Below are 23,628 nucleotides of genomic sequence, written 5' to 3'. Positions count from 1 at the left end.
CACAAAGCAACTAGAAATGATTAGAAAAATAGAGGTGATTTATATAATTTTAGGGTAAGGTAAAGAAGTCAGAATGTCTAAAGGAAAATACTGACAGATTCAACTATGTGACATTTTATTTTATATATGTTTTTCTTAGTCAGACTTTATGTACAGGGGGTTGAGTTAATCACAAGCCTCGTTTTATGGCACGTTAATATTATTAGGGAGTGTGAGGCACCTCTTTTGTTTTTACATATGTACATATGTATTTGTGTATTGTTATTTATCCCTTTTCATTTTCTCCTCTCTCTATATAAGTAACCATTCTAATTTTTTTTTTTTTTTTTTTTTTTTTTGCGGTACACAGGCCTCTCACTGTTGTGGCCTCTCCAGTTGCGGAGCACAGGCTCCGGACGTGCAGGCTCAGTGGCCATGGCTCACGGGCCCAGCTGCTCCGCGGCATGTGGGATCTTCCCGGACCGGGGCACGAACCCGTGTCCCCTGCATCGGCAGGCGGACCCTCAACCACTGTGCCACCAGGGAAGCCCCATTCTTTTATTTTAAATGCATATTCTGTGTTTGTATTGCTCTAACACGGATAACATTGCTTAGAATACATGCCTCTAATTATGTAAATTGTATCATTACAGATCTCATCTTGTTTCTTATTCTTTTATATTTTTCTCTCTCAGCACTATGTTTTAAAGATCCATATTGCTGTGTTTACAGTTAGCCTGGTGCTTCTTCTGGCTGCATTAGTACTCTGTGCATTTACCGTATTTTTCTCATTCTCTCCCCTGCCATGGGCATCCAGATTGCTTCTGACATCCAACTACAACAAACAATGCTTCCATGAATATCCTTGTGCATGAAACCTTATGGACATGGATGGGGATTTCTTTGGGATAAATACTCAGATGTGGAATAGCTGAACCACAGGGTATTACAGACTTAATTTGGCCAAGTGCTAGATTGCTCTCCAAAATGGCTGTACTGGTAGAATACACTTCCATCAGCAGTTCATTAAGGCCAATATCCCCCAATTTTCCTAACAAGTATAAAATGATCTCATTAATTTGTTTACAAAGATATATTTTAAATTAGTGTCCTATAGACAGCATATATAGTTGGGTCTTACGTTTTTATCTAGTCTGACAATATCTGCCTTTTATTTTGAATTCTCAAACAAATTACATTAGATATAATTATGAATTTGATTGGGTTTGCATCTACCATCTTGCTATATGCTTTCTATTTTTCTGCCTTTTGAATTTACTGAATATTTTTTATTACATTTATCTACTATTGACTTATTAGCTCTGCACTTTTTTTTTAACGGTTGCTCTAGAGTTTTCCTCATGCACGTTTAACATAAAACAGGCTATTGTCAAATAACTTCATATTCAGTATAAAAGCCTTATTATAATATACTTTCATTTCCCCACTGGGTAGCTAGCTGGCAGCTAGTATGGGGTCGGTCTGGATATTCTGTCCTTAAGAAGGCCAACTATGGGTATCTAAGAACTTCATTGGTTTATGGATTCTCCAGAAGAATTTGGGAGTTTAGTCATGGAGTACACACAATAGTGTCTCTGTGTAATGTCTACCTGGGTCCTTTGGTTAGCCCCACCCTTCGGCTGCACCACTTTCCTCACAGGAATTTCTCAGCTTTCCCCTTTTGGTCAAATGAGGTCCAAGTGAAACAGGTTTGTCCATAACGGGTTAGGCTCTTCTTGACACAGTCTTATCAGTTGAGTGTCAGCTTGGGATAATGGGATGGCTACACAGCAACATTTTCACACCTGGTTATTTTCACACCTGGTGGAGGAGGGCACAAAGGGATGAGGACAGCCACAGATATTAACAGAAAATTGGGAACGTAAAGCCTAGCAAGAAAAGTAGCTTCACTAAATTTAAATAAACTGTTTTTGATGTGCCTGTCTTGATGGAGTATTTTAACTGTTATTTGGTTTATCATCAAAACTAAATTATGGATCATACATTGTAGTTTTTGAGACTTCTCGCCAGAGTAGAATCCTCATAGACATCAGTGAAATCAGGACTTCCCCGTGGCGCAATGGTTAAGAATCCTCCTGCCAATGCAGGAGACATGGGTTTGAGCGCTGGTCCGGGAAGATCCCACATGCTGCGGAGCAACTGAGCCCGTGCACCACAACTCCTGAGCCTGTGCTCTAGAGCGCGCGAGCCACAACTACTGAAGCCCGCGCAGCTAGAGCCTATGCTCTGCAACAAGAGAAGCCACCGCGATGAGAAGCCGGTGCACCACAACAAAGAGTAGCCCCTGCTCGTCACAACTAGAGAAAGCTCCCATGCAGCAATGAAGACCCAACACAGCCAAATAAATAAATATTTTTAAAAAAAGAAAAAAAAAGAAGTCAATGATATCCAGTGTCTTAGATCCTTTTTGATAAGTTTTGATATCAGGCTTTGTTTTAAATACTTTGGAAGGTTGGACAACAAATTTAACAGTTGGAAATTGATAGTGTTGCCCACAGAAAAGATTAACGTGAAAGGAGTAAGGAAATGGAGGTGAGATGATTATTAAACCTAAGCTCAAATGTAAATCCTATATCCTGATTACGAGTCTTGATTTGAAGGCCTTGGCGGGACACTGTCTGCACCCAATGTCATCTTGAGTCAGAGAATCTTAATTACAGAATTCACAGGAAGCTGTCTGCTTTGGTCGTGGTCTGTTTCTGGAGCCTTTTAGTGGGTTTCAGGGTCAGGCCTCTAGCAGGTTTGTATGGCCAGGTTGTAGAATCTTAAGTTCTTCTCTCTCCTTCTCCTTTTCCTTCCTGTGGTATAGTATATATAAAACGAATTTTAACCACTTTTAAGTGAATAGTTCAGGGGCATTACTCACATTGTGCAACCATCACCACTATCCACCTCCAGAGCTTTCATCTTCCCAAACTGAAACTCCATATCCATTAAACACTAACTCCTCATTCCGCCATCTCCCTCCCCACCCCCCTGCCCCATCATCCCCTGGCAACCACCGTTTCTGCGAGTTGACTATTCTAGGTACCTCCTCTAAGTGGAGTCATTCAACATTTGTCTTTTGTGACTGGCTTATTTTACTTAGCATAATGTCCTCAAGGTCCATCCGTGTGGTAGTGCTTCTAAACTAGTTAGTCTGTAGAGGTGTATTATTGGTTTCCCTTTTGGATGTGTGGCCGGCAGCTGCTGGGTAGATAACTAAGCACATAAATGAGCTAAATAATAACACTCAATGAGATCAGGATGCATCAAGGCAGAACCTGTCAGTAGAGAACTCAAGCCAAGCCCAAAGGTAATTTTAGTAACAATATAGTGAGAGTTCATGGAGAGTTTTTAAAAAATTTATTTATTTTTGGCTGCCTTGGGTCTTTGTTGCTGCGTGCGGGCTTTCTCTAGTTGTGGCGAGTGGGGGCTACTCTTTGTTGCCGTGCACAGGCTTCTCACTGCAGTGTCTTCTCTTGTTGCAGAGCATAGGCTCTAGGCGCACAGGCTTCAGTAGTTGTGGCACGTGGGCTCAGTAGTTGTGGCTCGCGGGCTCTAGAACGCAGGCTCAGGAGTTGCGGCGCACGGGCTTAGTTGCTCTGCGGCATGTGGGATCTTCCCAGACCAGGGATTGAACCTATGTCTCCTGTATTGGCAGGCGGATTCTTAACCAGTGCACCACCAGGGAAGTCCCCATAGAGATTTTGAGATAAGATCCCATTATCATTCGAGGGAGAGTAAGCTTCTTTGGAAGCTGGGCAGTATTGACTTTAAAATGTCATTAGCTTGCCTTTTTCTTCTTAGAACTTTGAAAATGATGTGGACTTTTCAGTTAAATGTGAATACTTTGCATACATTTAAAAAATATTTTACCTGTAAAGTGAGCTTTCACTGTTATTGATATTTCCAGGTGGGAAAATGAAATCTTTGTTTTTATATCAGCATGTTAGTCTTTTGGCAAAAGACTGCTTAAATTCAACCAAAATATTTATTTATAAATAATCATTAAAAAATATATATCAAAGCTTGAAACAAAAAAATGAGATTCATTTGTAAATGTTCAAATGATTCACTAGGTAGGGGTTTCAGTTCTTGCCCTACAGCTTCAGTTTATTAGGGGTTTATAAAAATTACAAATAATGGAAGATTTTATCAATAAGGTTTTTTTCCTTCTAGAAACTAGATTACATAACTATCTTTCTATTGACTATAAATGTTTAGTCTCTTTTGGATGAAAACCAGTAAGAGTCACTAGTTTGCATAATAATAGAAAATGCATTTTCTTCATTGGTTTTAAGCTTAATAATGAGATTTTTTTTTGATGTTGGATAATCTCCAATAATTTTCTTGGGCTTCACAAAGAAGTTAGAAAACTCCTTTATTTTTGTAGCATGGCAAATTCATAAGCAACTTTAAAGGCATAATATCTACTATTAAGTATATAGATGTTAATTCTTTTTTTTTTTTTTGCGGTATGCGGGCCTCTCACTGTTGTGGCCTCTCCTGTTGCGGAGCACAGGCTCCAGAAGCGCAGGCTCAGTGGCCATGGCTCACGGGCCCAGCCGCTCCGCAGCATGTGGGATCTTCCCGGACTAGGGCATGAACCCGTGTCCCCTGCATCGGCAGGCGGACTCTCAACCACTGCGCCATCAGGGAAGCCCTATAGATGTTAATTCTTAAGCCTCTGATAATGTGGCATGCTTGGGTCAGTTATCTGAATGGGATGATTTGTTAATAACATAATATTTTAAATAAAATATTTAGAAATTACCTTAAGTATTCCTAATACCAAATAAAATCATATTAAGATTGTCATCAGAGTTTAGTATCAAATTGGAATGAGAAAAATTTAGGGCTTTAAATTGGAGTTACTACCCTAAAACATAAGCTTGACTTTTATCAATTAATAGTGAAAAGAGGCTTAGCATAGTTTGAAACGCCCAGAGACTGGGGGCTGTTGCTATAACACCTGTTAAGAAAGGAAGGTCTATTTAGGATCTGGCTTCCAAGAGAGGGCTTTTGAGATCTTTAACTATAGCAACCAAATTTTGTACCCAATTAACAGAGAAAATTAAAATGAGAAGAAACAAGGTCTACAGCTATGTTTGTCCATAAGTACTAATTATCTACTGTCAACTGAAATAAAAAAAGCACAACGTGAGAGTTGTGAGTTAAGTTTTACTTGGGATAAAATGAGAACTATAAAAAAAAAAAAAAAAATGAGAACTATAGCCAGGGAGACAGCCTCTCAGCTCTGAGGAACTGTTCTTTCTTTCTTTTTTTTTAACATCTTTATTGGAATATAATTGCTTTACAATGTTGTGTTAGTTTCTGTTGTATAACAAAGTGAATCAGCTCTACGTATACGTTTATCCCCGTATCTCCTCCCTCTTGCATCTCCCTCCCACTCTCCCTAACCCACCCCTCCAGGTGGTCACAAAGCACTGAGCTGTTCTTCCTATGCTATGTGGCTGCTTCCCAGTACCTATCTATTTTACATTTGGTAGCATATATATGTCCATGCCACTCTCTCACTTCGTCCCAGATTACCCTTCCCCCTCCCCGTGTCCTCAAGTCCGTTCTCTAAGTCTGCGTTTTTATTTGAGGAACTGTTCTGAAGAGGTAAAGAAGGAGGTCAGTATATACAAGATTTTAGTGAAGGGGGAGATGTGCAATCAAGCACACATTTTGCTGGAAGTTTACTGCTATTCATGAGGAGCAGATGTCTCTGTTAATGATTTTAGTGCTTTTCTGGATATGAGAAGATGTAAGAAATTAGGCTCATAAAACCTTCTTCTGAAAACATCTAACTATCTGAAGGCCTGTTCTGCCAGTTTTTCCACGATCTCCGCCCTGAACCCCTTTCGGGGTGTGCTGAAGGACTGCAGTGGCTAGTGACCTAATCCCTGTAGAGGCAGATGGTGAGCAACAATTTTTCATCCACACTATCGTCTTATCAAATTTTAAGTTGGCAAAAATATTCATGTATATTTTCATTTAAGGGCAAGTTCATCCTTTAATCTGCTGATTGCCATTCTATAGTTTTTGTAAAAATAAGGAAGAGGGTAAACTAATACGTTTAGTGATCAATGTTTTGTCTTTATCTTACCTAGAAATTTTTCAGGGACCCAAATATAACTCAGTGATTAACACAATTTAATATTAGTTTAAGTATTTAAAAGTAAGGATTTGGATATTATAATTTATGCTGACACATTAGTCTATATGATTTATAGCATTGTAAGAATCCCTCTTATAAAGAATTACCTATTATAATTCAATTTATTTTGACACATAATTTTAATATTTTATAATCTATTATGAATTGGCTTATTTGACCATTAAAATCAGTAGAGGAAATCTAGAAAACTCAAGTTAATTCGCTTTTTTTATTAGAAAATAAACCCAAGAAAATATGCTAAATAGTATTATACTGGTAAAATCAGAGAAAATATAGCTATTTCTAAACCAAAAGATTAAACCAGTCTAATTTATCCAAGGTATCATCTTATTATATAAAACTTTTCCCTATATAACTATGTACCAGTTATTAAAATTTTTAAGTTTTTTAAAAACAATTTTTGCTCTTGACATATTTCCAAGTAACCAATTATCATAAGCTTCTCTTAAAACATTTTTTTCTGTTACTACCTTAGCAAGACATTTTTCCCCCTTAGAGACTACATATAAATCATAAAAAAGCAAAAAAAAAACAAACCTAGAAATCTTTGCATTTTTCTTCAGATTTATATTAATATTTGATATATTAATGTTGTTTCACTGGATAATTGGAATAAAAACTTGCTCCATTAAATTTTAATAACTCTTATAATCTGGTTTATTAATTCTTCCTGGAGGTAGATAAGACATATTTTTGGTCAAAATGGGAGGGCTTCCCTGGTGGCGCAGTGGTTGAGAGTCCGCCTGCCGATGCAGGGGACACGGGTTCGTGCCCCGGTCCGGGAGGATCCCACATGCCGCGGAGCGGCTGGGCCCGTGAGCCATGGCTGTTGAGCCTGCGTGTCCGGAGCCTGTGCTCCGCAACGGGAGAGGCCACAACAGTGAGAGGCCTGTGTACCGCAAAAAAAAAAAAAAAAATTATAATATGGGAAATTTTACCAACTCTTGTGCAAGCTAGACTTGCAACGGTGACAAAGCAGGAGACTCTAATATGGAAATGGCGTCACTATTAGGAATATTGATCAGTTAAAGAAACAAAGATATAATTACGTACCAGCAGGACCCTTGAGGGAGAATCATTATTGGAATCTAAGTAGTTTTATAATTTTTTTCTATAGTAGCATAATCTCGCTGTTTTTTTTTTTTTTTTTTTTTGTCCAGTTTCTATGTCCCTATGATGATGGCAATCTCCTTCCTTTAGTCTCTGGAGTAGGGCAACACCAAAACAAAAGGGTCCAGATGATTGCAACATGAATGATGGTCTATCCTGTTGCTGAAGGGCCACTGCTATGTTGCTGCTAAGGTACTTTATAGTCTGCAGCTGGACCCCAAGGGGTGAGTCAGAGGTCTCAGGTCTCATCAAAACCTGGCAGAAGATGAGAAACTGCCTCACTGTGGCCTCCTTCTTGGCAGATAGGGCACTGAGTGAGAAACGGCCTGGTAGCAGCTCCTCACATGCCTCCAGCACACTCTTGTTTTCAGAGGACCCAGGATGTTCGGCCAAGACTCAGATCAGCTGCAGATCAAGCTTTGCCTAAGTGCCTGTGTGGATACGTGCAACATCCTTAGGTATTAGCCCAGAGCTGTTCTTTAACATTACTCAGTTAAAAACCTGTGTTTAGGGGCTTACCCCAAAGGAAATACGTGTGAGGCATTCCTGGCAGGGTCTATCACCTGGTCAAAATACAGTTTCCAGTTTAAAAAGCCTGGGAATGGAGGTGGAAATTGATGGTGCTAATAGGTGCAGCTGTGACTGATGACACCTGTGTATATGGGCCGTCCTTTTCATGCCACACACCTTTGAAGAATGCTTCTGGAATTTTGAATATCAGCAGTGCATTTGGAGCCTCGTAGCTATATGGTTCTGCCTCCTAGACTACCAATTGCTCAAGGCCGTTTTAGGCAAAGCCCTGTTGCTGTCTTCTTTGGAGTTGGCTGGTGTAAACTGTGTTCTGCTCTTGTTCCTCAGTTTTCCATAGTTCACCTTAGAGTTTAACTTTTCTTTCAGAGGCTTCGTGCCCAGAAGGCAGGTGGAGTTGGCAAGAGGAGACAACCGGTCTTATGGCTTCCATGATGATTGCTCATGTCATTGGCTTCTTTGCCTCCCTTATTAAAAGGAAACTACGAGCTTCTACCTGACATAGTCTTATAGGTGAGGACGAATCTCTTCCTCTACCCATCTTAGGTTCTCCAGCTGGAGCCCTGTAGATTGGACTGACAAAAGACAGATTAACAAGAGAAAAACAAACAGAAGTTTACAGACATATGTATTCATGCATGTTACACATGGGAGTTCCCAGAGATGAGTAACTCAAAGGCTTGGTTAGAACTAGGTCTTACATAACTTCTTAACAAAAGAGCAATATATTTTTTGAGAAGTGACAAGACAAAAGAAAAGGACTTTGAGTCTAGGGGCAGCAAATCATGGGAGGACAAATATATGGGAGACTAACAGAAGATAAGGTCTAGTTAGCAAAGTTTGTTATGTAAATTCCTCTGGTCCCATCTCCAGACTGATAAGGATCTAAAGTTGTCTCTAGCAGTTCAACTTTTGTCCTTCCTGGTAGAGAGGGAGGAGGGACACTTTATAAGTTTATTTCCTCCTTTTAGGCAAATCGGGGGAAGACAGATTTCTTATATCTGTTTCTTCTCAATTGTCTTCAGCACAAAATAATTCTTAAGCCCATGTGGAGTATTTTGAGGTAGTAAAATCTGTTCTGCTTCAGTTATATACGCTGGTTCTCACATGGCCACGGGTAGCCTTTAATCCTCCCGCCATTGTCACTTCTTCTCCGCCTCCCCCACTCCACAGCTTTATCCTGGAAGTAAATGCCAAAATCAGCTTTGCTCTTTTCTTTTTTTAATCCTACCTTTTGTGTGTTTTTCTGAAGTTTCCCAGGTTGTGATCTGTTTCTCCAGTCTCAATATTGAGTTACCTGCTCTCTTCTGGAACAGTATTCACTTTGATTAGAAAGAAATAGGTTTCAGCCTGAAGAACAAACATGGCCGGTTTCGCTGGTGGTGCAGTGGTTAAGAATCCACCTGCCAATGCAGGGGACACAGGTTCAAGCCCTGGCCCGGGAAGATCCCACATGCCACGGAGCAACTAAGCCGGTGCGCCACAACTACTGAGCCTGAGCTCTATAGCCCACAAGCCACAACTACTGAGCCCATGTGCCACAACTACTGAAGCCTGCGCACCTAGAGCCCGTGCTCTGCAACTACAGAAGCCACGACAATGAGAAGCCTGTGCACTGCAACGAAGAGTAGCCCCTGCTCATGACAACTAGAGAAAGCCTGGGCACAGCAACGAGGACCCAACACAGCCAAAAATAAATAAATAAATAAATAAATAAAACAAACAAACATGGCTTTTGGGAGCCCCTCAGAACTGTTTGTATGGAGGGGATAGTCCTGTCAGATGTGAGGTCATGGGAACTTCTACTATTATTGTTTTATTCTAAACTTGAAGCATGTCTAAAATTGCTATTACCTTTGTAGCAGTTGTTTCCGGCAAGTACGTTAGGCTACTGTTGTCTACTCTTACTTCTTTGTCAATCCAATTACCTCGGCTTTCTTATCTTAAGGATTTGGGGTTCAGTGATGGTACCCTTTCTTTATTTTAGAGAGGTGCTATAGACTTAGTCTATTTAATTGGCTCTCTGCTTAGTTATTTCAAGAAATTTGGGGGGACTTCCCTGGTGGAACAGTGGTTAAGAATCTGCCTGCCAGTGCAGGTGACACGGGTTTGAGCCCTGGTTCGGGAAGATCCCACATGCCACACAGCAGCTAAACCTGTGCGCCACAACTACTGAGACTGCGCTCTAGAGCCCGTGAGCCACAACTATGGAGCCCATGTGCCACAACTACTGAAGCCCGCGTGCCTGGAGCCTGTGCTGCGCAACGAGAAGCCACTGCAATGAGAAGCCTGCGCACCGCAAGGAAGAGTAGCCCCCGCTCGCTGCAACTAGAGAAAGCCCGCGTGTAGCAAGGAAGACCCAAGGCAGCCATAAATAAATAAATAAATAAATAAAAAAGAAAGAAATTTGGGACAAGAATGAAAGTAGATTACCAGCTTAATCTAATCTTTCAGATTGCTTCTATTTTTCAATGGTGGTCTGTTATTAGAGCAATTTTTCTCTTGACTCATACTGAAGAAATTATTTTTTTTTAAATTTATTTATTTATATTTGGCTGCGTTGGGTCTTCTTTGCTGTGCACGGGCTTTCTTTATTTGCGGCGAGCGGGGGCTACTCTTTCCTGCGGTGCGCGGGCTTCTCATTGCGGTGGCTTCTCTTGTGCAGAGTGCAGGCTCTAGGCATGCAGGCTTTAGTAGTTGTGGCTCACAGCCTCTAGAGTGTAGGCTCAGTAGTTGTGGCGCACAGGCTTAGTTGTTCTGCGGCATGTGGGATCTTCCCGGACCAGGGCTTGAACCCGTGTCCCCTGCATTGGCAGGTGGATTCTTAACCACTGAGTCACCAGGAAAGCCTGGTTTCCTGCATTAACTTATTTTCATTGGGGCTCGCTTGCCCATGTGTTTTAAACTCAAATACTAAAAGCATGGCATCCATTAGCAGTTTAATAATCTGAGAAAAGATAAAATACACAAGAAAAAAACATAGCTGGACAGTTTGTTCAAACTGTCCATGTAAAAGGTGGACAGTTTACTTCAAGCACTATAAACAAGGCTAAATGGATTAGTTTTCAGTTATATGCAATATATTGAAATTATGGCATTAGGAATCGGCACATTTTAACATCTATCAAGAAAGACTCTTCTGATAGCAGGGTTTCTCAATCTCAGCAAAAGTTACATTTTGGCCCAGATAATTCTTTGTTGTGGGAGCTGTTCTGTGCATTGTAGGATGTTTAGCAGCATCCCTGGCCTCTTCCTACTAGATGCCAATATCACCTCTCCCCACCCCCACCAGTTGTAACAATCAAAAATGTCTCCAGACATTGCCAAATCTCTTAACACCTAGTTAAGAATCACTGTTTAAAAGAAAGAACCACTCACTCAAATAGCTCTTCTAATACTAGATGATAAAAATGTATAACACAGGATTATATGTCCGTTATATCCAACTCAATACTTTAAAATAGAATGTATCTTGTCACAATTCCATGAAATGTTGAAAACATTGACTGATGATATCTGAGCTCAGCATGATTAAAAGTAGAATATAAAAGCTAGAAAAAAAGCTCTAACACTAGAAATTAAACTAAGACAGGAACTCTTGTAAACGATTAAAGAAGAAAGCAAACCCCAAACTCAGAATATCTGTAAAATTACAAAATCGACTTAAGAAATCTTAACTAAAACAGTACTCAATGGACAATTCATTATATTCAATGTTTATATTACTATACAAGAAAAACTAACAAAAATCAATGAAATAAATATTCAACCTAAGAAGTTAGAAGTCTATGGATGAGTTATAAAAAACAGACAAGAGATAAGTAAAAGAAAATGAGATATGAATGAATTAAGAAACAGAAAGACAGAAGTAGTCAATGAATTTTCTTTCCTTTGGGAAATTTGGTCTAAATGAAATCCAGAAAAAATAAAAAATAACTTGATAAACCATTAATTACAAAACAAGACCATAGACATACAAAAGAAGAATTGCAAGAGGGAGATGACCACATGTTTAGGAAAATTAAAGGAATTGGAAGAGTACGGGCGTGTATGAGAGCTCAGGGACTTTTGTTTACTGAAATATCCCAACTGCCAAGGATAGAGCCTACCATAGTGGCACACAAAAATCTTGTTGACTAAATGAACAAATATACCTCCATATGCTAAATACGTGACATTGATAAATTATAGAAGAAGATAAATTTGCAAAATTGATTTGAGATGAAATAGAAAATGTACAGGCTCTCTATTGACAGAGAGGCAATTCTCAGGTGAATTCCACCAATATTTTAGGAAATAAATCATTTAAATTTAATTTGTTCTAGAGTGGAGAGTGTGAAAGAAAATCTCACTCTCTCCTTTTAACAATGAAAGGAGCACAATTTGATAATAGAAACTAAAGAGTATACACAAAACTACACAATAGTCTTATATACGAATGTCAATAAAAAATGCTCAATAGTACATATCAAATAGCAACACACACACACAACACAGTTTAAAAACGTATGTTCAATCATTTCCACTAGCTGCTCCTCTCTGACCAACATGTGACCAACTTCAGCAGGACATAAAGTGAGGGCTACCCAGCTCCAAATTGTCCTTTGGCAATTTTATCTCTTCCTGACAACCCCCAAGACAGAATTAAAGGGGCCCTCATGCTCCTAAGGATGCCACATAGTCTTTGTAGGAAGATTTACCAATGGCCAGATTTAAGGGGGGACCTGAAAAGTCCATGTACTTTTGTCAAGACCACTGCTACTCCCACCATACCTCCCACCATATTCTGCATTTCAGCTCTCAATCTAGCTAAAATACCAGTGCCCAGAGGAGATTATCCTATCCCTCCTCACCCCTTGCCCCCATCAAGAGAAGTGAGAACTTGGGGATTTGGTATCTGGAGGTAGAAACATGGTGGGTACAGTTCAGATTCCGGGAGGGTTCACATGCAAGGACCAGGGCTCCACAAGATATCATGATTTAGTTACTAGTTTGGAATGGTCAGAAATTGAAGTCACCAGTGAAAGCTTGAAATTTTAAGGGAGTTCCAGAGAAATACCAAGCCTGGGAAATATAATTTACCTCAACCTTTTACATTTCCATAACTGTGGTCATGAAGTGTGCAGCACGTCGCAGTGTTGAAGCCTGCAGACTTGGGATTGGTGCCTATGTGCCTCTTGTGGCCTCTTCCAATAACCTCTGTGTCATTATGGAAGACAGTGCCTGAGGGAGGTCTTCCAAGGAGAATAGTCAGTGATGGGCAAACAAAAAACATTCTGCGGGCTGGGGCAGAAAGTCCTTGCTCTTCTGGTCCATGTGTTTTTATGGATCAGTGGATACGCTGTTGGCCTCCTCTCCTTTTCCAGGCAGGTTATGTAAATATTGATGTATCTTACTCCATATTCCATTAGAGGCCTCTGATTAGGAAAGAGATTGATTTGGGTTAACAAACATCTTTGGGGTTGCAAAAGTCCCCAAGAAGGTCAAAAATATTGGTCATCAATACCTGAGCTCAGTAAAGCATTGACTAAGTAAGGCCATTTTTACTGCTGGTGTCAGCTTGAGAGACTGGAAATCTTGACTGAGAGATGGTATATTTGCTTGCTAGGGCTGCTTGAACAAAGTGCCACAAACTGGCCACTTACATAACAGAAGTTTATTGCCTCACAGTTCTAGAGACCACAAGTCCGAGATAAAGGTGTTGGCAGGGTTGGTTCCTTCTGAGGGCTATTAGGGTGAATCTGGTCCATGCCTCTCACCTAGCTTCTGGTGGTTTGCTGGACATCTTTGTAAAAGCATCACCCTGACCTCTGCCTCTATCTGCACGTGGTGCTCTCCCTGTGTGTTGCCTGTGTCCAAGTTTCCCCTTTTTATAAGGATACCAATCATACTGGATTAGTGTCTACCATACTCCAGTATGACTTCATCTTACCTAATCGCATATGCAATGACCCTATTTCCTAATAAGGTCACGTTCTGAGGTACTACGGGCTAGTACTTCAACATATGAATTTTGGGGGCATACAATTTATCCCAAAATAGTTGGGAAGCTTGAGAGGAATGAGAGTGAAAGGAGAAGTGACATGCAGAAACTCATGCAGACCAGGATCACTCTTTCCTGACCTTCTGTTTTCTGCCTCCAACTCTTTTTCCTCCATCTCTGTTAAGACTAAGACAGAATTCCCCTCTTCCAATCTTTAGAAATACATGTATACATTTCCCCTGACAAATAGTGGGACTCTTTTCCAATGCCTGTCTTTAAAAAATGGTTTGATAGGTGTGGTCCTTCTTCCACACCAGCCCCCTGAAATATTTTGAAGAGTTTTGACAGTAGAGGTCAGGACTTGAGTTTCTGTTCTTTCATTATGGTACTCCCTTTTCTTCCTATCTTCCCTATCTTCCCAGTGCTAAATGTACAGTAGGAATTCAACCAAAGGTCTCTAATTTAAATGAATTCAGATGATTCCCCCCACCCCAAGCAACAAAATGGAGATTCATGTGGTAGAATAAATCATCATTTTTATTATTTCTTGTGAATGAGATATTTTCCAGAGAATAGCATTATAAGTATTCATATTAGAATTATTGGAAACAATAAGTAGAGATCAATTTTTTAAAACGATAGTTTCTCAGAAATGTACGTTTTCAGATCATGGAAGATTATAAGCAATTGATCTTGGACAAACATAAGTTTGTTTTGATGTTTTGAAGTTTTGAAGCGCTCTCTTGCCCTGTGAGAGTGACTTAATATGAATGAATAAAATATACTGCTCTGGCTGGACTGAAAATAGGTACATCTCTACTATGGAATTCTAATAATCATTTTATTCACTTAAAAAATTTACATATAGTAAAATTATCAGTGTTCTTTTGAACTTGCTACTTTCTCAAAATTCAGTTATCCCAATAACTTTCAAAGTCTTAAGTCTAATGATTCTATAAAACCTCTTCTTTCAATATGTTTCCTAAAGCTTCCTTTTTATATGTCTTCTTTGAAATAATGGTCTGTGGACTATTTTACAATACAGGGTATGCAGGTTGTCTCAAGCCACTTTGCATAATGGTGGTCATATAATGAATGGGGGCAGGAGTTGCAGGCAGTGTTAGCATAGATCACTAGCTTACTGAAGCTCAGGCCCTTTAAAACATGCAAGAGAGAACAAGCAATTATCCATCTTTCAAGCTGGATAAAAGCTACACGAACACACATTGGATGGAAACAAACAACAATCAAATCAGTATGGCTTTGTTGACCGATGTGGTGTTTAATTAGCTCTATAGTAAGACTTTTCTATACTTAGCCCTCTCTCTCTACTCAAGGTGAAGCAAATCACTTCCCTGCTAATAATGCATGTGTGGATCTTACCTTGGCTGTGTCTGTATTACAGTCAATGGTCCAAACCATCAAGACCACTGCCAGCACACTGGCATGGTCCAGCTCTCCATCCTTGCTGTTGCCCTGTTAACTGCTAAAGAACTCAGACTACCCATGGCAGCAGTATCTGAATTCATGTGTTATTTATCTTCATATGTTGCCTTTGAAGTCTTTTCTAAAGCCTAATATTTTTCTTTCTGAAACCCAGAAGACATTGATTTAATAAAATATTAGCTGATAATTTCCAAGTTATTTCAACAGATTTAAACCTATTTTTTTCCCCCCACATAGCTAAGTCAAAGTCACTTACACTACACAAAAGTTAAGTGTGTCTCCATCACCATTTCATCTGAGGATAGTAAACTCCTTTGATTTCCATAGCTGGAGGAACCACCCAGCCCAAAGTCCTGGCACACATAGAGGGAAAATATCTGTTGCGGAGCTCTCTGAAGTCAGTATTCATCATGAAATGGGTATTCAGGATGGTCACACCACCTGCCAAAACAATTCCCCCAAAGGGAAAAAGTTCACTTCAAATGCTGCATGGCTGTATGTGTTACTAGCATTCTTTGGTAACTTTACCGACCATTCCCTCTTTCTCTTACTCATTCCATTTCTGTTTCGTGCCCATTCTCCTCCCCTGTTTCCCCTTAAGCCAGCACCTTTTATTGAAGCCCCAGATAGCACCCTGGGTGTAAGTGTGGGGTGGGGGGATTGGGGGGAGAAGGCTAGTTGTCTCCACATTAACATTTTCTTAAAACAAAAGCACAGGAGGTGAGCAATACCTGCCTACTTACATACTTTGTCCCAACTTCTTCCTCCTTCTGCTCTCTTGATATAAACTGCCTCCCATTTCAATAAACCACATAAGCATTTCTCTTCAAAACTCTATTATGGGGCTTCCCTGGTGGCGCAGTGGTTGAGAGTCCGCCTGCCGATGCAGGGGACACGGGTTCGTGCCCCGGTCCGGGAAGATCCCACGTGCCGCAGAGCGGCTGGGCCCGTGAGCCATGGCCGCTGAGCCTGCGCGTCCGGAGCCTGTGCTCCGGGCCACAACAGTGAGAGGCCCGCGTACCGCAAAAACAAACAAACAAACAAAAAAACTCTATCATGAATCAGTGTCAGTCTCTTCTCAGAGTTTTTACTTGCCCCTATCACTAGGCCTCCTGAGAGTTGAAAGTTTGAGATTTAGAAAGTTGATGACCAGCAAAGTAAGTTTCCATGATGATGATGACAGTGATGATAATGATGAAGCTACCTCTTAAATAAAAATGGCGAAACAGTCTATAGAAGGACTGGAGTGTGTGTGTGCCTGTACTGAAGCACACCTAAGATTTAGTTCTCTGCAAGTACTATGAGCTTTAAATCAAAATATAAAACAAAACCAGAGAAGGCTCTCAAATATCAAGGATCAGCCAGATGAAAAGCAGCAGAACCTTGGCCCAGCATCCCTAAATGATACATTTTTTTGATCAATGGGGCCTAATCTTTGTTTCTCCTTGCTGATTTTTCTAGTTATTTCCAGATGTGATGAGTTATTTTCCCAGTGTTGCTAGAATTAGGTATTAAAAATGTCAAAGGTCGTGCTTCCCTGGTGGTGCAGTGGTTGAGAATCCGCCTGCCAATGCAGGGGAGATGGGTTGGAGCCCTGGTCCGGGAAGATCTCACATACCATGGAGCAACTAAGCCTGTGTCCCACAACTACTGAGCCTGTGTGCCACAATTTCTGAGCCCGCGTGCCACACTACTGAAGTCCGTGCGCCTAGAGCCCGTGCTCCGCAACAAGATAAGCCACTGCAATGAGAAGCCCACGCACCGCAACGAAGAGTAGCCTCTGCTCACCGCAACTAGAGGAAGCCCGCGTGCAGCAACGAGAACCCAACACAGCCATAAATAAATAAATAAAATGTCAAACCAAATAATGTCACTAACCAACTGTAAAAAAACAAAACAAAACAGCATATTGGAGGATTGGCTATCTCTTACTATTTTTAATTTAATGATATTTATTCAATAGAAATAGTTTATCTTCAAGAGCTGTTAATTAACGTGTAAGGGTTAGTTCTGTGTTTGTGTTTACTTTTATGTTCTTGAGGCTAGGAGGTGCTTCTTGATTTCAAATAGTTTTTCCCCTGGAAAATTCACATTAGAAAGCTGTTTATTAATTCAGAAATTGATTCAGAAATTCAGTGTTAGCATAGTCCGCACTTTTTGACTCATGAAAAATAGTGGGACCGATAAGATAAGCGCCCAAACTATACGAACCATCTTAACGAGCATTTTCTAAATGCACACTCAAAGAGAAGATTGTAAAAAGAAGAATACTATCCAGGTGATTTCAAGAACTGGAAATATTAATGAAGAATGATTAAGAAGAAAAAATGTGGGTGTGTATGTATACAAATATATACATGTGTATATATACATGAACTATATTCTTTTTTTTTATTTTTAAGGCTCTGTAATATTCAGAGAATAAAGGGTTACTTCAGTTGATAGTTAAATTTGGCAACACTTGGAAGGAATTTTGCTTGTGGGAAGTCAGACAATAGGTGAAGCCAGAAGCTCCAAATCTTATAGGCAAACATTTGTCTAAAACTCAACCTGGTGCTCTTTCTACTGCACTCTAATGCCTCTCTCCCAGGAATTGTTCTTGTTGAGCTTTGCTCTAATTTGTGCCCACTTTGATTTCTAAGGAAGAAATAAATATGTTGTTTGCATATCTGTGCTGCTGTTGTATTAACATAACGAAAACTGATTTAATTCTCCTCAATGTTTTTAGCCTGTGATGCCTTAACCTAACCAATGGGAATGTCATAAATGTCAAAAATATTCTTTTAAGCAAAAATGCAGGTTTGTAGGAAGTTCCTAATTCAGAACATGCTGCCCACCGGCCTTTACCCTTGTGCCTTCCATGGACATGGTCCCGGTTCATGAGAGCCTGTTGGTTGATGCTTGACAATCCAACATCACTGCACAGAACCTGATTAATGATCCCCCAGAACTCACATGAGCATTTCCACGAAGCGGACATTTTTATTCAGGTCTTCAATGCCCTTCATTTCTTCTTCAGTGAGAGAAAAGTCAAAGATCTGAAATAACAGAAACAAAAAAACAGACATTTATAATAGTAGAAGATGGGTCAAGCTTGGGATCAGGGAGTGAGGCCAGCAGTGGGAGCCCTTCAAAGATTTATGAACATCTCTGCAAATGTCTTAGAGGAGTTGGGCTAGTGCGGGGGGGCCACCCCACCCATGTGGAGGTGGAATTCTTTCTGCCCTTTGTCTTTAAGACAATCCTGCTGGGGACACCTTGCAAGAAATTTCAAATGTTCTGAAACAATACACATTCAGAACATCTCCTAAAAATCTAAAAGTGAAGAATTCTTATTATTTTGGTATAAGATGCTGAACTTTTGATTCTGGACTATGGCCTTCGTGCACTTTTTTTTTTTTTTTTAACAAAAATATTCCCTAGTCTCTAAATTTGCTTATGTATTTTTTTTAACTTTTAATTTGCTTTGGTTCATCATATTAATCCTTTCTCTTGTCATTTTTAATGTCTCTTTATCTACCTTTTAATTCTAATTACTTTTTCATTTTTTTTTTTTTTAGCTTGTACAGTTTGTACCTTGGTTTTATAATTGTCCTTTATGAACATTTTAATAGTTTATTTTAGCTTATTTATATTTTTAACAGTTGATTTGTTTATAATTTCTCTTATTATTTTATCTTTCTATCCCTTAACTTTTAATTTAGTAATTTACATGCATACATTTTTTTTTTTTTTTTTTTGCGGTACGCAGGCCTCTCACTGCTGTGGCCTCTCCCGTTGCGGAGCACAGGCTCCGGACGCGCAGGCTCAGTGGCCATGGCTCATGAGCCCAGCCGCTCCGCGGCATGTGGGATCTTCCCAGACCAGGGCACAAACCCGTGTCCCCTGCATTGGCAGGCGGACTCTCAACCACTGCGCCACCAGGGAAGCCCTACATGAATAAATTTTAATTGTAAAAGTAATACATGAATATATGCTTTTTGTAAAGAAATGAAACACTACAGAAATACATGGACATGTATGGAGTAAAAGAAACAAAAGTGCCTCTTGATACCCACCACCCCAGTGCTATTCCCCTTCCCACAGATTCCTTCCAAACATTCAACACAGCAACAGCAAAATGCAATTGTATCATATTTCTATTATTCTGCAGCTTTATCTCATTCACATAATATGTCTTGGTGATCTTTTCTGTCAAAATATATAGACTGACTTTATTTATTTAACTACTATATCCGTAGTATAGATGTAATACGATTCACTTAGTCATTCCCCCAAGGATTGTTTCCAAGTGGTCTTTTCAGAGCATTCTTTCCTTTGATTATTTATTATCCAAGAATTGGAGTTATGAGATTGTAGAAGGAAATTTATTATAACATAAAAACAGTCATGAATGAACCAGTCACTTATAAAAGAAATCCTTACAAGCTTCCTTTTTCTTTAACACCTTCCCGCACCTAGTAGGGCTATTTGTCACATGACCTCACCTCCTTCAGCACAAGAATAGGGATGTAGCCCAGGGGACCAATCAAGGTATCTTTTTCATTAGACACAGTGATTATTATGGGAGTAGCCAATGACCCATAAAAGGACAAGCAGGGATTGACAGAGACAGAAGCCTTTATCTGTGATCATCTTTACTAAATGTGGGTAACAGATTAACCCATATTAATCTGTGTGTGCCACCATGTGGAGAAAGGGGGTGAGGAGAACTCAATCCTTTTATAAATCATTAGAATACCTGTGTCCAGTCATGTCTGACCTACCCAGGGACTTCCCAGTTATGAGAGCCAATAAATTATGTCTCTTTTTCTTTGGTAAATTTGAATTTCATTCCTTCATGTGGTAGCAAAAAAGCTCTGAAGATAATTGTCTAATATCATGGATGTCTTCCCATGTCAGTACTTATATTTTCACTTTATTATTTAAAAATGGATATAAAAGCACACATACTGTGTGAATTCATTTATTTGAAATTCTAGGAAATGCAAACTAGCCTATGGGGATAGAAAGAAAATCAGTGCTTGCTTGGGATTGGGGACCAGAAGGGATAGATTATAAAAGGGCATGAAGAGACTATTGGAGGTGCTGGATATGTTCATTATCTTGATCGTGGTGATGGTTTCATGGGTGTGTACATATGTCAAAACTTTTCCAATTTTATACTTTATGTTCAGTTCATTGCATTTCAATTACACCTCAGTAGAGTTCTGTTAAAAAAGAAAAATAAATAAAAATGCCTATATACTGTTTCATTGCACAAATATATCATAATTTGTTTTACAATATCCTATTGAAAATTGTTTCCAGTTTTTTTTAGCTGATAAAGTATGCTGTAATAAACATCTGTATATGTGTGCATGAATATGCAAATACATCTATGGGAAAAAGATTGTTGGGTCAATGGACATGTATGTTTGAATTTTGATGGATCTGGAAAAATGACATCCTTCTCCAAATCTTACATCATTTTATGTTTCTAATAGTATTATATGAAACTGCCTGTTTTCCCACACACTGTTAACATTCTGATTATTTTCCTATCTGAGGGGATAAATACTATCTCATTTTTATCTTTAATTATGAGTAAGACAAAAAACAACTTACTTTTGAAATTTAAATTATTAACTGATGGGTAACTGATTAACTTTACATGGTACTTCTCTATGGCTGCATTTACCTAGCAGTTTATTCTTTGAAAGTAGCACAGTAAACTAATCACTCCATTGTCTAGTGGCCTCTTTTCTCACCTATATTTATAATGCTGATTACAGATTACTTATAGAGGAAATAAAGGGGGTTGGCATTTATGAAGTCTAAATGATCCTCTTCAATAATTTCCAAATTTGTCCCCAACTTTTTCCAGAGCCATTAAGAAGGTGGAAAGTTGACTGTTATGAATTTCCAATTTTATACCTTCTATTCCTGCTGTGCTGGTGGGGAAGGGAGTAGGTAGTGTCCAGAGTCAATAGGTAAGGAAACAGAAGAAATAAGGGAGCTAGATAGCCTACAAGCAGCAAAGAAATCCCTGAATTACTAGGAATTGTCTCAAATTCAGCTAAAATTAAATCCAGGTGTGGGTGGAGGTGGTCAGGGAGCAGGTATAAAATAACATATGAAGGCATTGCAACTTTCTTATTAATCTGAACACAAAATTCTCTCTAAAAAAAATAATACCCTACTTTTTACATTTCCAGAAGCAGTTCTCTTACTTGAAAGTTTTCTTTGATCCTTTCAGGGTTAAAGCTTTTAGGAATGACAACCACTCCTCGCTGGATGTTGAAACGCAAAACAACTTGAGCTGCTGTCTTATTGTATTTTTTCCCCAGTGAGTTTAGAAGTGCATCCTTTAACAAAGGTGGGGAAGACACATTCACCCTTTAAAAAAAAAAAAATCGAAACATGCATCATATTTAGGCCGAGTAATGAGAACCAGCGGTTTACCAATCACCCTCCTCCTCTGACCCCCATTCACCTGGTAACCTATCCAGAACACTTCAGGTCACCTGTAACCAACTTCTCTGAGTGCAGAGTATTCAGAAGACTTGCTCTTAGTCTGAGAAGATCAAGACAGGCAGATTCAGAGCTGCCTCTTCCAGACGGTAAATAATATTGCTTTCATGGATCTTATAGAGAGAATGGGGTTGGAAGTAGGCATACAGGGGAAGGCAAGAAGACTGAAGTAGAAGAAACAAAGGCACAACTCTTGGAATCATCTTAGAGTAGAAAAATTTCTACTTAAGTCTGTGGAATGCATCACAGTAGAAGTGTTGCCACTGAATACAGAGATTTCAAAAATTTCGGAATATGGCCATAGAGACTCTTTGTCAAATAATAAGGTACTGGTAGGCACTTCTACAGGTAGAGTCTAATCAATTATTACAACACCTCAGTGAGGAAGGTTTTGTTAGCTGTAATTTGCATATGTGGAGAATGACTTGAAGAAATTACTTCCTTAAGATCACACAGCTGAATAGAGTCATTTCAGTCAAGTAATTTACATTAGCCTCATACTCTACACCAAGGAAATATACTTCCTGAGGAGACAGACAGCATTACTTACCAGGATGGATTCCTAGAGGTCCCCAAAGGGCTGTATGCAATAATGACAATGTCATGTTGTTGGCAAAATTTCAAGAGTTTTGGCTGGGTGAAATATGGATGGCATTCAACCTATGTGGTTGCATTGGAGAGCAGAGCACAAAATTAAGGGCTTTTGGATGAATGCAATTTTATATAGTTTGTAAAAAGTTCTTCAATAAAATCGACTGAAAAGTATTCTGGATAGCAAGGTAAATCTTACATATTTTTCCCAACAAGGAAGTTTACATTGTTTATATATCGGTGAGATGAATTAAAACAAGGTTAGTGAGGTCACCATCTGTGGGTTAATCCTAAAATAATTGGGGACAAATTCAATTTTTACAGCTATCGGTTTAAAACTTTAAGTGAACAGATTCAATTATTTATAATAAATATTCTAGCAAATACAATTTTCCATAACAAACACGCAGTCTCAAGGTTCACATTACAGTCTTGGTAAATAGAAGTGACATGTTGCAGAAGCCCTCTGTCCCTCACTATCAAACATCTATGAATATTTTCACAAGAGGTAGAGTGTGTATAAAACTAAATTTACAGATGAATTTTGTCTTCTTGGTGGAGAGTTCTTTACACCAAGTGTAAGCCTAGTTTCATTTTCTGTATCTTACTGACAGGATTCCTGCACTAAAAACACATGTGTCAACAAAAGTTCTTCTCAAAGTTTCTTCTTAAACACTACGGTAGTTTTTGACCTACGTGTTTGCTTTCTTTTTAATTAAAATCAACCAAGTCTTAATTAAAATATTTTAAGTATATAATTATTATTTTCACTATCTAAAGTATTAAATACTTGACAAGTTACATTTCTAGAAGGCACAAGAAAATGCTACTGATGAAGTGGAAAGGTAAACTGGAACTCTTAGAGGTGGGTCTTCTTTCCTTTTTCTAATTTGATAAACTTTCTTTTTCCCCCTTGTCAGTTTCTCCCATTTCTTCTTTTTCCCCTGCCCCCTCATAATCTTGATCCCTCCTTTTCCCTAAGACACTTTTGTTTTCTCCCCCACTTGGGAACATTTCTTAATTCTAAAAAGTGACACACAGTGTCCACAGTACAGTGGTCCTTAGGTATTCACGTAGGATTGGTGCCAGGACACACACCCCCACCCCAGCAAACACCAAAATCCGGAGATGCTCAAGTCCATTCTATGAAATGGTGCAGTACAGTGGGCCCTCTATATTTGCGGGTTCTGCATCCATGGCTATGGAGGGTGGACTGTATTTCTTTCCCTTACCCTCTCCCACTCCTAGCATCACTCTCCCCCTTTGGTCTCTTTCTCATTTTCTATCTTAT

The 23,628-nt window shown here is 39.3% G+C and overlaps 1 protein-coding gene across 11 annotated transcripts in view; it reads right to left on the bottom strand.

Moving 5' to 3' along the window:
* Nucleotides 1-306: 306 nt before the first annotated feature.
* Nucleotides 307-23,628, bottom strand: part of AKR1D1 (aldo-keto reductase family 1 member D1) — a 91,407-nt gene continuing 68,085 nt past the window's right edge. For 9 of the 11 annotated variants that reach the window (XM_067747134.1, XM_067747135.1, XM_067747130.1 and 6 more), the window contains 4 exons: nucleotides 22,297-22,406; nucleotides 21,446-21,611; nucleotides 18,189-18,271; nucleotides 307-2,798 (listed from right to left, as the gene is read on the bottom strand). In XM_067747134.1, the coding sequence (XP_067603235.1) occupies nucleotides 2,726-2,798; nucleotides 18,189-18,271; nucleotides 21,446-21,611; nucleotides 22,297-22,406 (432 nt within the window). In that variant the 3' untranslated portion in view covers nucleotides 307-2,725. Of the gene's footprint in view, nucleotides 2,799-15,489; nucleotides 15,675-18,188; nucleotides 18,272-20,100; nucleotides 20,444-21,445; nucleotides 21,612-22,296; nucleotides 22,407-23,628 lie in introns of those variants that run through there. The other 2 variants (XM_067747131.1, XM_067747132.1) reach the window with 2 other exon arrangements.

This window comes from Pseudorca crassidens, chromosome 8 (assembly GCF_039906515.1).
Source record: "Pseudorca crassidens isolate mPseCra1 chromosome 8, mPseCra1.hap1, whole genome shotgun sequence".
NCBI classification, from domain to species: Eukaryota; Metazoa; Chordata; class Mammalia; order Artiodactyla; family Delphinidae; genus Pseudorca; species Pseudorca crassidens.
This window is presented reverse-complemented; position numbering and strand designations above follow the sequence as displayed.